Below are 18,510 nucleotides of genomic sequence, written 5' to 3' on the forward strand. Positions count from 1 at the left end.
TAAATAAACCCCTATGAGTCATCTGATCCCAAAGCCCTCTGTGTTCACACATGTTGGACGCAAATCAGCCTACTGCAATAATAACATTTGCTCATTGAAAATAGACTGTTATTTCTGTTTTAATAAGCCATAGTAACCAGTTCATGTTTTAATCAAAGAAAATGGTAAAAATCCCCACATGGTTGGGAATGAATTCTTCTTCAGCAAGGGAAAGGTTAGAGATGGATCAGAGCCTTAGACCCCTTTCACACTGGGGCGGTTTGCAGGCGGTATTGTGCTAAAAATACCGCCTGCAAACCGCCCCTAAACAGCCTCCGCTGTTTGTTCAGTGTGAAAGCCCGAGGGCTTTCACACTGAAGCGGTGCACTGGCAGGACGGTGAAAAAAGTCCTGCAAACCGCTTCTTTGGAGCGGTGAAGGAGCGGTGTATTCACCGCTCCTTCACCGCTCCTGCCCATTGAAATCAATGGGACAGCGCAGCTATACCGCGGCAATACCGCGGCTATAGCCACGCTGTACGAGTGATTTTAACCCTTTTTCGGGCGCCAGCGGGGGTTAAAACCGCACCGCTAGCGGCCGAATACAGCTGCAAGAACGACGGTACAGCAGCGCTAAAAATAGCGCTGTTGTACCGCCGACGCCCCCACCGCCCCAGTGTGAAAGGGGCCTTATTCAGCCCTAAGCTTATATAGTACAGCAGTGCTTACTGCAGACAGTAAATATGGACCGACTAGGTTAGCCATCATGATAAAAGAGACAGTTTGTACATTAAACATCAGTATTTAAACCTCATATTGTATCTCTGCCTGCACATAAGAATATTATAACATTTTAGATGATCTCTGCTCACAGCAAATAGGCTGTATTAACTTTTCATAAAATATTTTGCTACATTGTGCATGCCAGTATCTTCTACTACAGCCTTTCTTAAAGTGTTTGTTAACCTCCCTGGCGGTATGCTTATTTCAGATTTTAGGTGCTGAAAGCGGTACAATTATTTTGCATGGAAATTTGGCTTTTATATTGTAGGTCTGTAATTCTTAACAATAACACACTTAAATCTGTCCAAACAAGAGTCTAGTAAATATCCCGGGTATGATAAAGTTTGAAACACAAAAACATAAATTATAATATAATAAATAAATATAAATAATTAAAAAAAATAATAATATAATAATAATTAATAATTAAATTAATTTCTCCATAATTCACTATCGCTCAATTCTGAAAGTGTTCTAATTTACTATCGCTGTTTTCTAGCTGGTCTAAAGCCACTTTTGACGTAAATGGGATACTTTTTGGTTGCTATGGACAATCTCCAGTTTCCAGGCAGAAAGAACAGTATATATAACATAAAACTGCATGCAGGGCATGGGCCAAAGCACTGGGGACAAAAGGGATGTGAAATAATTTCATACAGTACTGTAATCTGTAAGATTACAGTACTGTATGTGTTATTTTTACAATTTTTTGAATTTGCCACCAGGCTCCGCCCCCGTGTGTTGTGACGCTCGCAGGGAATGGAGCCTGGCACGGAGAGGCTTTGGAGGAGGACAGAGCCCGCAGGCACAGCGGGGGACATCGCAGGATCCCGGGGATCCTCCAATGTAATCCCGAGTGTGGCTCGGGGTTACCGCTAATGGGACTGAATTTTAACCCCGAGCCACACTCAGGAATACCGTCAGGGAGGCTACCCCAAAATATTTTTTTACAGATCCTGGTCCCTTAAAGCAGATTACACAGCACAGTGCTTGTGCTGTGTAATCTACCCCCCTCCAAACTGTAAAAAATCCTCCCTGAATCTGTCACTTCCTGTATCCCCCTCTCTGCGCTGACCACAAAAATCAGGGCTGCTCAGCCCTGACCATCGTGGTCAGAGTACGTCCCTGCATCATACGCTGCTGTCTCCTCTGCTCTCCTCTCTCCCCCTCACCCCCTCCTTCCTGCCTGTCATCTCCCTCTCTGTGCTGTCACCTCGCAGCCCATCCCCTGCCGCTATTCTTGTAAAATAAAAACCTAAAATTGTCACTGCCAGCCCCTCTATTAGAGGCTGGCTTAGCACACTATGTAAGTAGTTTTAAAAAACAAGCGTTCTAAATACTGAATTTGAGCTGTCTTTAGGCCGGTCACGTGACTCGCGGCCTCTTTACAGCTACGATACAGAGCTTCTTGCGGAGGAGACGAGCCGCCACGTGATCTTCCCGGCTGACGTCAGGGGTAGATCACGGCCCCTCCCGCAGAAGACATCCATCAGAACTGTAAAGCGGCCGCGAGTCATGTGACCAGCCTGAAGACAGATCAAATTCGGTATTTAGAACACTCGTTTTTTAAAAACTACTTACATAGTGTGCTATGCCAGCCTCTAATAGAGGGGCTGGCATTGTCTTATATAAATGGGTTAACAAACCCTTTAACTAGAGTTCTGTGGAACCCTATGGTTCTTCCAGAGGTTTCTAGGGGTTCCTTGAGCAGTGGGCAATTCCTACCTCTCAGATAAGTAGCCACTGATACAATTATGCCACGTACACACAATTGGACATTCCGACAACAAAATCCTGCATTTATTTCCGACGGATGTTGGCTCAAACTTGTCTTGTATACACACGGTCACACAAATGTTGTCGGAAATTCCAAACGACAAGAACGCGGTGACGTACAACACGTATGACGAGCCGAGAAAAATGAAGTTCAATAGCCAGTGGGCTCTTCTGCTTGATTTTCGTGGAATTTCATGCATCGGAAGTGTGTACACACGATCGGAATTTCCGACAACGGATTTTTTTGTCGGAAAATTTGAGAACCAGCTCTCAAATTTTTGTTGTCGGAATTTCCCACAACAAATGTCCAATGGAGCCTACACACGGTCGGAATTTCCGACAACAAGCTCACATTGAACATTTGTTGTCGGAAATTCCAACCGTGTGTACGCGGCATTAGTCTTTTTAACTATCTGTAAGGGGGGTTCTTCCCAATGACCACAAATGTAAGGAACATTCTTTCCAGTGACCATCACACTAATCTCCTGTGAGCTGTAGATTTAGAAAATAATAGTAAGGGTTCCTCGAGCCTGGAGAGTTATTTCAAGGGTTCCTCTATGTTAAAAAGGTTGAGAGAAGCTGTTCTACTTGTTTGTGTTATGCTCTCAGCTTGCCATGTGCTAGTAGCACTAGTAGCTGTCTGATTGGTTTCTCCTGTTGAATTGATTTTTTAAGTAAATTCCATTTCTGCATTGTTTGAGCAGGCTCTGGGACATTGTGATATTGAATAATATACAATTTTTTTTAAAGTGGACCTGAACTTAAACTGTAAAGATTTGCTATGTTATAGGGAACATCTAGAAATATTAATATGTCTGAGTAGTACCCTGAAACATTTACCCTTTTGTCCTGAAATCCTCCCGATAAAATTGCAGAGTATTTCCATGTGGGGGTGCCTATGCACTCCTGTGCCTGCATCCTGCATCACAAATGTCTGTTGTGTGAGTTTTAGGCGCTGTCCCTCTGGCTGCTAGTCTCACACGTTACTGCCAAACTCAGCACCGCACATTATGTGCATTGGTGCACTAATAGCAATTCAAAGCACCTTTCCATCACACTCTCATTGCAGCGCACCACAAGGTATGGTAACCCACTCCCTTTTTTGATGCATTTTGGGGCAGCCAACTAGTTAACGTGCATCAGAATGCACCATAACAGTGTGACTTCTGGCTTAAAGTGAGAGCTGGCGATGTCACTACTGCGCTGCTCATAGCATTGACTATAGAGATACTTCTAAATAGATCTCAAGTTCTATAAATGTGTATTTATTTATTTCAATTATTTATTTTGCTTATATATTGCTGACCATTCCCACTGCACTTTACAAAGTACATAGACCAGTCATATGTATCTATTTTTTTTAAAGTGGTAGTAAAGTCAGGAATAAAGAAAACTCGCTGACAGGCAGATTTTTCTCTCTAGAGGTCTCTTCTTTCATAAATGTCCCCCCTGCCGCACGTGCGTAGCTCAGACCACATTTACTGCCCGCTCTATGTGACGTGGCGATGTGACTTCCATGCACATTCATGCGAGTGATGTCACCCCGCCCAGCCATTCAAGCGACCAAAGATACGAAACCCAGAAGCAAGACCAGGCAAAGATGGAAGCTGCTGGGGAATAGGGAGACTCGTGACAGCATAGCGCTGAAGGGCTCCGTTTGTGGGTGCGTTTGTCATAATTTACTAGTATGCAGTACATGAATTAATTGTTACAGTTGACATTGTAAGTTGCTACAGGAAGAGTTAGGTGCAGATAGATGTCTCATCAAATTGTGATAATGAAGCACCATGATTCCTAGTAATGCCCCTTACTGGGAAGCTGCAACATATTACATGGCATACTATACATTACATATATATTGTTCTTCAGTTTAGATGTACTGTAATTTGAATTTAGTTTGGAATTTTCTTCAGCTTCATATACACTAAGAACCCTAAAATAAATACTTAAGTCATCTTTTTTTCTTTGCAGGTCGTAATTTTGAGCGTTCCACAGTCAGGAGTCTGTCATTTAAAAAGTTAAACCGAGCACTCAGTGTCCTTCGAAGAACAAAAAGTGGAAGTGCCGTCCTACACTCTGCAGATAGAGAACGAGCAAGCCTGCAAAATGCAAATATCACAGAAGATTGTATAGGTTTGAACCATTGTTTGCTATGTTTATTATCAAGTCAGATATATGATTAATAAAAAAAAACAACATAAAAAAGAAGCTCATCAATGAAAGTGTCTGAACAGAGAAGCAATTATGTTGCCTATTCAAGCAAATTAGCTACATTTAGTTTTCCAATTTTATCACTATTAATCTGCCCCAGAAAGATGACACTTTGAGCACACTTACACCGTATAACATTTGCAGTGCGAGAATCTGAAAGCATGGCTTTCTACATTACTTCGCTTTTTACCTGCAAATAAAAAGCTTTACCACCAGAGTGAGCCTTCAAAGCTAATCTCTACATAATATTATTGTAATTTTCTGAAGTGCAGGCAGTAACTTTGGTGATATATTTCATATTGTTTAAGCTTTTTTTACCTTGGTATCCAGTTTATTTTTCTAACATTGTAGTTCTAAAGAATTCTTAATGTCCACTGCTAGGGAGCATTCTGTTATGATAATATATATATATATATATATATATATATATATATATATATATATATATATATATATATATATATATATACATATATATATATATATTTATGGTTGGAGCCCTATGTCCGGTATGTACGTGGATACCACTTACAGTAAAGATAGGACTTACCATCGGAAATAGACCTGAAAGTGTGGACTTACCATATGAAATGGACCTGAAAGTGTGCCTTGGTCTAATGGCCGGTATGCCAAAATAAGGGGGCATACCCTGGTTTAAGAAATGATTATTCTGTAAGAGAAATGAATGAAATGAATAGTTTGAGAAATGCTGTGAAATGGGGATGGGAGGGTGGGTATCGCGCACAGGAAACCGACAAGCACCACAGGTGAGCGGGCTGCTTAAGTACCCCCCCGGGCTCCTCCCATAAATTCAGGCCACCATACTGGCCTTCCTACTTATGGTTGGAGCCCTATGTCCGGTATGTACGTGGATACCACTTACAGTAAAGATAGGACTTACCATCGGAAATAGACCTGAAAGTGTGGACTTACCATATGAAATGGACCTGAAAGTGTGCCTTGGTCTAATGGCCGGTATGCCAAAATAAGGGGGCAAAAACATTCAGGTAGGGTTATGATTTTATTGATTTTCAATTACTTATTGAGCCAATTTGGAGAATGCCTGTGCCATCTCTGTTTGTGGGTTAGGGATATACCGGGCGAAGCAGGCTGACTTCCACCTGCCCAGTCTTTTAATGATGTGGTCTGGAACTCCGTGGCGGGATGCCGCGGAGGCTGCTCCGATGCGAAAAGAGTGTCCTGAATATTGACTAGGGTTAAGATGAAGATTGCGGAGAAGTATTCTTATGTGTTCCACAAACTGAGAGGCGTTTAAGGGTTTAACTGGGAACGGTAGAAGGGGACTGCTGTCTGGTTGTTCAGGCAGGAGTGACAGGAGCCGGTTGAGTACGGCGACTGGACACCAGCTGTTGTCGGTTTTGTAGAGGTGAATGTTCGCTCCTGAGCCCGTTTGCTGGGTTTTAGAGACCTCGAGGTGCAGGATGAAGTGGTCTTGGTATCTAAGTAAGTGTCGTCTGCATAGTACTGGGGTGTTGTAGGAGAGGGAATGATTTATAAGTTGTGTAGCTCCGTGTAAATGTTGAACTAGTCCAGGGTCAGTTGTGACCAGACAGGGATAGGGGCCGACATCGGATCGGCATCGGGAACCTGCTCGAAAAAGGAGGAATAATTGAAACGTGACAGTGCGTCAGCTGCTGAGTTGTATCTGCCGGGAATAAATGTACAGTGTATATTGAACTGATGTTGTAAAGACAGTTGTACCAACCTGCGCAGGAAGGACATGACTGCTAGGGACTTGGACCTGCCTTTGTTGATGATGTCTGCCGTGGCCTGGTTGTCGGTGCTAAAGACTACAGTTTGTCCTGTCCAGTGGTGGCCCCAGAGTTGTGCGGCTGCCACTATGGGGTAAAGCTCAAAGAGGGCAGATGTTTGGGAAAAGCCGGGTATGATTAGTATCTGTTGAGGCCATGGTCCTGAAAACCAATGATGGCCAAAAATTGCCGCGAAACCTGTGGAGGCTGCGGCGTCCGTAACCACCTGGGGTGAATGGAGCGAAACTATAGGTATGAATAGAGATATGCCATTCCAGGCGGACAAGAATTCCTCCCACATGGATAGGTCCGCTATGGCTGCGGAGTCTAAATTCAAAATCTGATCAGGGTCTTGAGTTTCCGACAGAAATCTGAGTAGGCGTGATACAAATGTGCGGCCTTGTGGAATAATTCGCATAGCGAAGTTGAGCATACCCAGGAGGGACTGCAACTGTTTTTTGGTACAGTCCTTGGTGTGTGTAAACTCGTGAAGGACTGCCCTAATGCGTGTTAGTTTGTCGAGGGGGAGTCTGGCTTGCATTGCGCAGGTATCCAAGGTGACCCCGAGAAAAGTGATGCTATTTGCTGAGCCATCGACTTTGTGCTCAGCAATAGGAACATTGAGGTTTCCAAAAATTACCCTAAGTTTGTCGAGATCTCCTGGGGGCTTGCTGGGTGGTTCTATCAGTAGGAAGTCATCTAGATAATGGATGACTTCATGGCATTGACCCTTGTGTAATAGTATCCAACCGAGGGACTGGGCGAACGTGTCGAAGAGCCACGGGCTACTCTTCGAACCGAAGGTGAGCTTTGTAGCAAAATAATATGTTTCCTTCCACTTGATGCCATGCCAGCACCAAAGGGATGGGTGGATGGGCAGGAGCTTGAAGGCATCCGAGATGTCGGCTTTGGAGAGCCAGGCGCCTGTGCCTGCTTTGATGATCGCCTGTATTGCCATGTCCACGGAAGAATATTTTAGGGAAAACTCCTCGGAGGGGATCAGGGAATTGAGACTGGGTATGTGGGAAGAATGAGGCGCAGACAAGTCGTACACCAAACGCAATTTATTTGAAAACTTGCCCTTGACAAGCCCAATAGGGCTGACTCTCCATGTGTTGAAAGGGGGGCAACTGAAAGGGCCTATCACGTAACCTCGATCCACCTCTGCCTGTAAGAGCTGATCTATGGCTTGTTCGTCAATGGCTGCCGAACGAAGATTGGCACATTCGTGGGTAGTGTGGGGTAGTGAAATGAGGCCGGTGTGAAAGCCTGCTGTGAAGCCTTGGATAAGGAAGGTGGCCAGGGAAGGGGTGGGATGTGAAGTGAGATACCATCCTAACCATAAGAGGTTGATCCGGCTTAGTCACGCCTTCTTGTGTTGCTTGACTTCACACAAAATCCTGGGGTGTGCTCTATGACATAAGGTGCAGAGGTGAAGTAGACGGCACTGGCTGAAGTTGCAGGACCCCTGATTAAAGTTATTACAGATGGCTGCCCCTCCCACGGTTCGGACTGGGCGTCCGAGTTTGTCCACCTGAGGCGTTGGTTCAGGGATCGGCTGACCCTGTACTGAACCTGAGGTAGAGGGAAACTCGAAAGGCCGTCTGTTTGCCGTATTGGCGCACCAGGTGGCAGTGTGGGTGGAAGACTGGCAAATCGCACACAGAGGTGAGCGTAAGCCGGCAAAGTGGCGGCAGAAGAGCTCTGTGTCCATGAGACTCCAATCTGTCGTGATCTGGAACTGTATGAGTCTGGCCGCGGCCTTGGCTGAAAAGGAACGGTGGTAGTCGTAAAAGGCAAAACCACCGTACTTGTGGCCTAAGTCTACCACAGTATGGAGATATAAGTCCAGCTCTTCCCGCCTGCTAGGGGTGGCTGAGCACAGGACATCTCTGAGCATGCCAAAGGCCAGTGTAAACTCTGAGACTGTTAACTTGCGGTTCAATCTGGGGTCTTTAGATTTAAGGACCACTGATATGTCGCCCCAGGAGTAGGCTTTATTTTCTGCCAAATCATGCACGGAAATGAGGAGAGAGGCCAGGTTGACGTCCTTGCCGTCCAAGATGTCCTTCCTGATACTGGTTGGGACCAGGTGGGAGGGGTAGACAATGTGGCTTGAGCCTGAGGTACCTGCAGGAAGAGGTGTCAAGCTTTGAGTTGCCGTTGGGTCGGGGACAGCCGTGGCCGGTCGGGCCTCCAGAAGTGCGACCCTGGTTTGGACGTCTGCGACTGAGGTGGATAGAGATGACACCATCGTGTGTAATTGTGAAATGGCCGATGATATCGACTGAAGGGATGCCTGTTGGGTACTGGGTCCTGCTGCTGGTGGGGGAAAGAGGAGTTTGAAAAGCTCGCCTTTCCTTGCTGTGGCGGGGAAGGGGACACCTCTGCGTCTGAGCTCTGCCGTCAGTTTGGGGATAGTCCATCCCCTAAGGGATTGCACGCTGCCGCTTTCTGAGACCGGAGAAGGTGACAGCGGGGCCGCGAGGTCTTCGCTGCCGGTCTGAGACATGGTTGCTCTGGAGAGGATTATCTTTGAGCTTTTGTTTCCTGGTTGACTGTAACCTATTAGGGGTGAGATGAATTTCAAGTTTTTCTTTGATCCGCTGAGTCATACTTACCCGACTTATTCTCCCATTCCCCTTTTTTTTTTTTTTTTTTACCTGGGGGGATATCGTCCAACCTGGTGCAGGGTGGACCTACTGAACTTTGACTGACCTGAGAAAAACGAAAAGGTGACAATTCGTGAAGGGATTGCTAACTGGTTTTTTGAAGCAACGATTTGTATGACAATGAAATGATTCGAAATGTTTGCCTTGATTATGAATGGACTCCATGACAGAGGTCCGGCCTGGTCGTCATCATTGATTCGACCGAGAACCGGGCTCTGGAGCATGTATTGAAATGAGGCAAGTGAAAACATTGGTGCACCCGGGACGATCTGGTGCTTATTTGATGCATGTGGATTCGAATCGGAGCACCGTATGAAAAGAAATGAGAGAAATGATTATTAGACCGAGGCTTGAATTGGTTGTGCCGTGTTTGCGACTGGCAACCATCCAAGCTCTGGTATAGGTATGAAATGCTGTTTGGTACCAGCAAGGCATTCCGTAAAGAATCGGTGCATGTCAGATGCGACTGGTTCCGGAACGGTGATGCGTTGTGGGAGCGAAATGGTAGTAAGCTGCATGGCAGAGACATGGATCCATCCCCCGATGTCTGCGATTAGCTATGATCCGGACTTTGAAGCATGTATCAGAAATGAGGCCGAGCCCTGGGGTACGCCACAATGAATCGGTGCATTTCCATGCGACTGGATTCATGTGTGAACGTGATACGTGGAAATGAAATGATAACCATGACAGAAGGTACGAATTACTGATAAACGTAACTCTGGAGCATGTATAGAAATGAGGCCAGTCCTGGGGCACGTCGAGACGAATCGGTGCATTGCCATGCGACTGGATTCATGTCGGAACGTGATAGGTGGAAATGAAATGATAACCATGACAGAAGGTACGAATTACTGATAAACGTAACTCTGGAGCATGTATAGAAATGAGGCCAGTCCTGGGGCACGTCGAGACGAATCGGTGCATTGCCATGCGACTGGATTCATGTCGGAACGTGATAGGTGGAAATGAAATGATAACCATGACAGAGGTATGAATGACTGAAAACGTAACTCTGGAGCATGTATAGAAATGAGGCCAATCCTGGGGCACGCCGAGACGAATCGGTGCATTACCATGCGACTGGATTCATGTCGGAACGTGATAGGTGAAAATGAAATGATAACCATGACAGAGATATGAATGACTGAAAACGTAACTCTGGAGCATGTATAGAAATGAGGCCAATCCTGGGGCACGCCGGGACGAATCGGTGCATTACCATGCGACTGGATTCATGTCGGAACGTGATAGGTGAAAAATGAAATGATAACCATGACAGAGGTATGAATGACTGAAAACGTAACTCTGGAGCATGTATAGAAATGAGGCCAGTCCTGGGGCACGCCGAGACGAATCGGTGCATTACCATGCGACTGGATTCATGCCGGAACGTGATACGTGGGAATGAAATGATAACCATGACAGAGGTACTAATGACAGACCATAACGTAACTCTGGAGCATGTATAGAAATGAGGCCAAATAACTGGGGCACACCGGAACGAATCGGTGCATCTTTGATGCGACTGGATTCGAATCGGAGCGCGGTAGGTGACTGAAATGAGAAATGTTTTGAAATGATTTGAAATGTCAGAAATGAGTTCTAGAATGTTTCAGAAATGAGAAATGATTGGTATCGAACTGACTTGATCCGATAACTTGCAAATTGCGACTTGCTATGGCTGTTTACTGATGCATATTTTTAACACCGACATGCTAGAAATGAAGCGACGTCTGCGTCGCGGTGCTGTCGAAATGGTAACATATCGAAAGTACGAGCGATACACACTACAATAGTGAAGTGCGAGTAACGAAATTTGAAAGTACGGTTTAGTGACATGACATGAAACGAAAAATTCGATATACATTGCAGTTTATGAAAAGCGAGTGAAACGAAATTTTTGAAATTACGGTTTAGTGACCTGATATGAAACGAAAAGTCCGACGGGACCTTACCTGCGACAGCCAAGCCAGCCGCGTGGTACAAACTACGAACGAAAAACGCAGACTTCGAAAGTTTTGAGAACGGTATCGAATCCGGAATTTTGCGAGGCAAGAACTTGCGGACGCTGGTATATCGAATAGTCGGCCTAGTGACGTATATCGCGCACAGGAAACCGACAAGCACCACAGGTGAGCGGGCTGCTTAAGTACCCCCCCGGGCTCCTCCCATAAATTCAGGCCACCATACTGGCCTTCCTACATATATATATATATATATATATATATATATATATATATATATATATATATATATATATATATATATATATTTATGGTCATGGCCTTCTGACCGAGAGAGATGTGAATCACATAAACACGCAACAAGACTTCCAACATAAATAGACCTGAAGTCTATGAAGTCTGCCTTGGTGGTCTGGTCGGTATGCCAGGAGAAGGGGGCATACAGAAGATAAGTAATGGGTAGTTTGTGAAGAAGGATGTGTTGAGATGTGCCCTGAAAAAGGGAAGGGCGGGAGGGTATCGCGCACTGGACCCAATAATCAGTATGGGCTAGTGGGCTGCTTAAATACCCTCCAGGCTCCTCCCATAAATTCAGGCCACCATTCTGGCCTTCTTATTTATGGTCGTGGCCCTCTAACCGAGAAAGATGTGAATCACATAAATACACGACAAGACTTACAACATAAATAGACCTGAATTGTGCCTTGGTGGTCTGGTCTGTATGCCAAGAAAATGGGGCAAAAGACTCAGATAGGGAAATAACTCTTTATTGATTTCTTGTGGTTATTGAGCCAGCTTGGTGAAAGCTTGTGCCATTTCTTCCTGAGGATTTGGGATGTAGGTGGCAAAGCAAGCGGACTTCCATCGGCCTAGTTTCTTGATTACATGGTCTGGTACTCCATGTTGGGAGGCAGCTGAGGCTGCTCCAAACTGGAAGGAATGTCCAGAGAACCGACTGGGCTTGAAGCCCAAGTTGCTTAGGAGGATCCTGACATGCTTGATAAACTGGCCGCCACTGAGGGGGCTGGTTAGAAAGGGTAGCAATGGGCTATCTTCAGATTGGTTGGGTAACTGGGACAGTAGTCAGTTGAGGACTGACACTGGGCACCAGGCGTTGTTAGTCTGAAATAGGTTAATATCAACCCTTGGGCTGGCTTTATACATTTTGCTGACTGTGAGATGAAGGGTGTAATGGTTTGCAAAGCGAGTCACGTGGCGTCGGAGCAGTGTCTGACTGCCGGAGTCGCTGACGGTAAATTCGTAAATTCACTAGGTCATAGGAAACCGTACAAGGCCAGGTAGATGGCCGCTCGGATAACTAGGCTGGGAAAAGCCCCAAAGTAAGTAAGGATTTCAGACATGTCCCTGAAGATGGCACTCATGATAGGTAGGCATTTGCCACTGGCTACAGGTTGGTGCTTCTGTATACCTCATAGGAGTGACTTGACTGTGTGGGCCGAGAATACTGATGGTTTACTGGGGTTCTGTAATGATAGAAAACGCTGGACGACAGCTAGTTATAGCCTGATGGTGTTGTGAGCAAGGGCTAGCTGGGTATGGCAATATGATATGAAGGCTAGGACATGTCTAACGTCGCCTATCGCTGCTCCTGGGCAAGAGGCCACAAACTTGCAGTAAGTGTTCCAAGCAGTGCGATAGGCCTTCAGTGTGTTGTGTGCTGAGGATTGGTTGATGATCTGGGTTGCTTTGGCGAGGTGTGATTTTAATCCATCATCAGCAACGACCAGGGTGGGACAGGAGTAGTCATTGGGTCGGCTCCAGGCTCCTGCTGGAAAAACAAGGTAAAGTTGAAATGGGACAGCACATCAGCTGCGATATTGCATTTGCCTGGAATATGTCTACAGAAAAACTTAGTGGTGACAGAGAGACAGCTGCACGAACCTGCTCAGGAAGGACACGATTGGGAGTGACTTGGATCTACCTTTGTTAATGATGTCAGCCGTGGCCTGATTGTCCGTGGTGAAAAGCACCGTCTGTTTTGTCCAAGTGTGGGCAGCTGCCACAAGGGGATATAGCTCAAAGACGAATGAACACTGGGCGAATCCAGGAATGAGGAGAATTTCTGGGGGCCAAGGTTTGGCAAACCAGTGGCGGCCAAATATGGCCGAAAAGCCCTTGGAGGCTGTGGCATCGGTGACTACCTGTGGTGACTCTGCTGACACTGCCAGGATGAACATTTAAATGCCATTCTAGCTGGTGGGGAACTTGTCCCACATAGCCAAGTCTGCTACTGCTGCTTGATCTAGTTTGAGAATCTGGTCTGGGTCTTGTACTGGTGTGAGAAAGACTAAAAGCCGTGATACAAAGGACCGTCCTTGAGGAATAATCCTCATCTCAAAGTTCAGCATCCCTAGTAAGGACTGCAACTGCCTCCTGGTGCACCCTTGCGATTGGGTGAAGTCGTGGATAGTTGCCCTGATACAAACTAGTTTGTCCAGAGGCAAGCTAACTTGCATAGCTTGCGTGTCCAGGGTGATGCCTAAAAAAGGCAATGGAATGTGCCGGTCCTTCTACTTTGAAAACTAACTACGAACTTGTTTAGATCTGCCAGGGGTGTGCCTGGTTGCTCGATAAGCAGAAAGTCATCAAGGTAGTGGATGACCGTGTGACAGCGGGCCTGGTGAGACAGAATCCATGTGAGGGCCTGAGCAAAGACGTTGAACAACCACGGGCTGGTCTTGGACCCGAAGGTCAACTTGGTGGCGAAGTAGTAGGACTCCCTCCACTTAATACTGTGCCACTGCCAGAGGGACGGTTCAATAGGGAGGAGCTTGAACGCATCAGATATGTCTGCTTTGGATAGCCAGGCGCCGGGACCTATCCCAATGAGGGCTTGAATGGCCAGGTCAACTGAGGTGTACTTGAGGGAAAACTCCTCGGAGGGAATCGGGGAATTCAGGCTAGGGATGTGATAAGAATGTGGCGCAGACCAGTTGTACACTAAACGGAGTTTATTACTGAACTTGCCCTTGACAAGCCCAATAGGGCTGACTCTCCAGACTGGGAAAGGTGATATGGGAAGGGGCTGATAATAAAGCCTTTATACACTTCTGACTGTAGTAAGGAGTCAATTGCTTCTGTGTCGACGGCTGCTGACTGGAGGTTCCTGCATTCGTGTGTAGTGAGGGGTAAAGTGATGAGGCCGGTGTGGAACCCTTCTGTGAAGCCGTGCACCAGAAATATAGCCAGTGAGGGAGTGGGGTGTGTAGAGAGACAGAACCCCAACCAGCTGACATCTATGCGGTCTAGTCAGGACTTTCCCTCCTGTTTGACTTGACAGGTGGTGCTCGGGTGAGCTTTATGGCATGTTGTGCAAATATGGAGCAGCCTGCACTGGCTATGGAAGCATCCGCCATGATTAAAATTGTTGCAAATGGGGACTCCTCCTAGAGAAAGGATAGACCGTTCTAGTCTATCCACTGGTCATGGCTGACCGGGGGCAGGGAGGCCCTGACTGGTGCCGGAGGAGGAAGGAGGGTAGAAGGGGCGCCTTGTGGTCGCTTCGGAGCACCAATGCGCCATGTGGATAGCAAACTGGCAAATGGTGCACAGTGGTGAGCGGAGGCCTGCGCAATGGCGGCAGAATAGCTCCGTGTCAAAAATGCTCCAGTCTGTCTTGACCTGGAACTGGCTGAGCTTGGCAGCTGCCTTGGCCGAAAATGATCAGTGGTAGTCATAAAAAGGGGTGCCCTCCATACGTGTACCCTAAATCTGTGACTGAATGGAGATATAGGTCCAGCTCTTCCCTGCTGCTGGGGGTGGCTGAGCAGACAACATCCCTGAACATCCCGAAAGCCAAAACAAATTCAGTGACTGTAAGTCTCTGGCGTACCTGCAGGAGGGGATGCCAGCACTGTGACCACAGCTGCGTCAGGGAGGGTCTTGGGAGGGCGAACCTCCAGGGCTGCGACTCTGGTCTGCACATCAGTAAGTGTTGCGGACAGTGAGGAGACCATGGAGTGCAGCTGGGAAATGGCACCAGATATGGACTGCAAGGACACCTGATGGGCGCTGGGTCCTGTAGTAGCTGTCAGTGGGAAGAGTAGCCTGTAGAGCTCTGCCTTCCTGGCCGTAGCCAGGTAGGGGATGCCTTTGCGTCTAAGCTCAGCTATGATCTTGGGAATGGTCCATGTGTGGAGGGACTGCAGGCTGCCACTCTCTGAACCAAAACTACAAAATGACCATATAATAACTCACCCTCTAATAATTATGAAGCCGTAGCTTACTCTCTGCCACTCCTCTAATTTGGAAGTTCTGGCCGTAGCCTTTAGCATATACATGTATAAAAAGCTATCCCTGGGAGGTCCACAGATTGGGCGTCCCTGGGATAGAAAGACAGCTACTTGTGGTCAGAAAGGGCAGTCGGAGAGATCATAGATAAAAATAAGTATCAAATTTTTTTTGTAATTTAAACATCAAACTCACTAATATAAAAACATTTTGTTGCTTTCCATCAAGGTATAATAACCTTGAATCCGCTTTCAAGGATTCAAGGTTATTATACCTTGATGGAAAGCAAGGTTATTATACCTTGATGGAAAGCAACAAAATGTTTTTATATCAGTGAGTTTGATGTTTAAATTACAAATAAAATCTCCGACTGCCCTTTCTGACCACAAGTAGCTATCTTTCTATTCCAGGGACGCCCAATCTGTGGACCTCCCAGGAATAGCTTTTTATACATGCCACTCTCTGAGCCTGTAGAGGGTGACAGGGGCGGGTGTGAGGTCATCACTGCCAGCCCACGACAAGAATCCAACTGTAAGAAAAATAAGGGGGTGCAAGCGTTTATGAGGAGATGTAGTATTGGGCAGAAAGCAAGTGGGGGGCACAGCGACTGGGTTTTTTGGAGAAAGATCCGTGAACTACAGACCTAAATGACGCCCTAGCAGCAAGGTCCTGGCATGGATGAAGACTGGATCGACCGGAAACCTGCGATGAGGGTGACATAAGAGTAACATGTATGTTCCTTTAGCTGAGAAGCAAAATGACCTACCCTTGCCATGCAGTTGGCCCTGGTGAAATGCGAACTGTATGTTCTTCCCCCTATGTTTTTACCTGGGGAGAAACGACCAACCTGGTGTAGGAAAAAACCTGAACTCGACTAACCTGAGGAAAAGACAGAGAGGATGATGAGTAGCCAGTACGCCACTGTAGATAAATGTATAAATGGATGTTGCTACATGCTGTATGCGAGGCTGATTGAGTGCCCCCGTGGTGTGTTTGTAAGTTGGTTTGTCCCCAAAATGTTTAACGCTACTGGAGATGAGATGACGTTGCATGGTTGCAAAGGTCACTATGAGTGCTTAGGCTGTTGAGACGAAATTGCGTGATTGCAAGGGTCGCAGTCTGGTCTGCTGCAACAATATTGCATGGTCGCAAGGGCCTCAGTCTGGTTTGCTGAGACGATATTGCATGGTAGCAAGGGTCTCTATGTGTGTGATGTTAGTTTTTGAGATGATATTGCGTGGTTACAAGGATCTCAGTCTGGTCTGCCGAGACGATATTGCATGGTCGCAAAGGTCTTAGTCTGGTTTGCTGAGATTAAATTGCGTGATCGCAAGAATCTCAGTGAGTGTCCGGCTGCTGAGACGATATTACATGATTGCAAGGGCCTCAATGAGCATGAGGGTTTTTTTTAGATGAGTGGTTGCAAGGGTCTCTGCGAGTGTCAGGCTGTTGAGACGGTATTGCGTTTTGCAAGGGTCTCAAATGAGTGGCAGGTTGCTGGGCTGAGACTGCGTGGTGGAAAAGGGGGTTTATGTGTTTTTTTGGGGTATTTTTGATAAGTGAGGGATAGCTGAGACGATATTGTGTTTTTGCAGGGGTCTCAATAAGAGTGACAGGCTGCTGATATGGTTTTGCGTTGGTGCGGGGTCTCATCGAACGGGAGTTGGGTTGGGGAGAAAGGATAGAAACACCTGACTTGTTTGACGATTCACCGAACCCCTAAGTGGGCAGTATAAGGGATAAGGACAACAACTGTCCGATTCATAGGTTACGTAGGGGGAACTAACAAACAACTTGGGGGACAATGAATGGCAACGAATAGATACGACATAAAGAAAGGTGGTGACGATTCTTACCTGCGACAGTGAGCCATGCGAGTGGTTCGCGGCGGGCTGTGGTGGGACTGCAACTTATCAGGAAGGTGTGGCGTGGTGCTGTGCACAAGGCAACAACAAGTTTGGTGTAGAAAGTAATGAGAGAAGTGCATACGAATAATTCGTAAGTTGCACTGCGGGAAACGAACACATGGTATGGGTGACACTGCGAGTGGCTACGAATTGGCATGAGAAAAACATGGTAACAAATCCAAACCGCTATAGTGGCTGTGCGACTGGGTCTGCATCGGTCTGTAGTAGGTATGCAACGTAACCAAAGAGTGTGGTGTGGTGCCGTGCATGACACTCACAACATGACTCGACTTTGGCAAGCAACGGTGGGGGAAAACCCGTGTAGGAACAATTGGTAAGTTCCACGGACCGGAACTGAACACATGACATGGAGGATACAATGAATGGCAACGATTTAGGACAAGATGCAAATGCAAAGTAATGACTCCTACCTGCGACAGCGAGCAAGACTTGATTGACAAACCACGAATGAGCAACTGCAACACACTACTCGGGAACAACAGACTCACGAACACGCAGTGAGCTGAAGAGTCGGCCTGGTGAGGTAACAAATCGCGCACTGGAATCGACAATGAGTATGGGCGAGTGGGCTGCTTAAATACCCTCTGGGCTCCTCCAATAAATTCAGGCCACCATACTGACCTTCATATATATATACACTATATTAACAAAAATATTGGGATGCCTGCCTTTACACGTACATAACCTTTAACAGCATCCCAGTCTTAGTCCGTAGGGTTCAATATTGAGTTGGCCCACCCTTTGCAGCACTATCAGCTTCACCTTTACTGGGATGGCTGCCCACAAAGTTTAGGTGTGTGTGTGTCTAAGGGAATATTTGATCATTCTTCCAGATGTGCATTTGTGAGGTCAGGCACTGAAGTAGACGAAAAGGCCTGGCTCACAGTCTCCGCTCTAATTCATCCCAAAGGTGTTCTATCGGGTTGAGGTCAGGACTCTGCAGGCCAGTCAAGTTCCTTCACCCCAAACTCACTCACCCATGTCTTTATAGACCTTGCTTTGTGCACTGGTGGGCAGTCATGTTGGAAGGAAGGGGACATCCCCAAACTGTTCCCACAAAGTTGGGAGCATGAAATTGTCCAAAATGTCTTGGTATGCTTACGCCTTAAGAGTTCCCTTCATTGGAACTAAGGGGCCAAGCCCAACCCCTGCAAAACAACCCTATGCCATAAT

General features: G+C 46.5%; 1 protein-coding gene across 3 annotated transcripts in view; it reads left to right on the forward strand.

Annotated features, from left to right (window-relative positions):
• The window catches only part of LNX1 (ligand of numb-protein X 1), a 301,385-nt gene that overhangs the window by 160,769 nt on the left and 122,106 nt on the right, over positions 1–18,510 (forward strand). For all 3 annotated transcript variants that reach the window (XM_073608441.1, XM_073608442.1, XM_073608443.1), the window contains one exon: positions 4,508–4,669. In XM_073608441.1, the coding sequence (XP_073464542.1) occupies positions 4,508–4,669 (162 nt within the window). The remainder of the gene's footprint in view (positions 1–4,507; positions 4,670–18,510) is intronic.

The sequence above is a fragment of the Aquarana catesbeiana genome, linkage group LG01 (genome assembly GCF_042186555.1).
Source record: "Aquarana catesbeiana isolate 2022-GZ linkage group LG01, ASM4218655v1, whole genome shotgun sequence".
In the NCBI taxonomy this organism is placed as follows: Eukaryota; Metazoa; Chordata; class Amphibia; order Anura; family Ranidae; genus Aquarana; species Aquarana catesbeiana.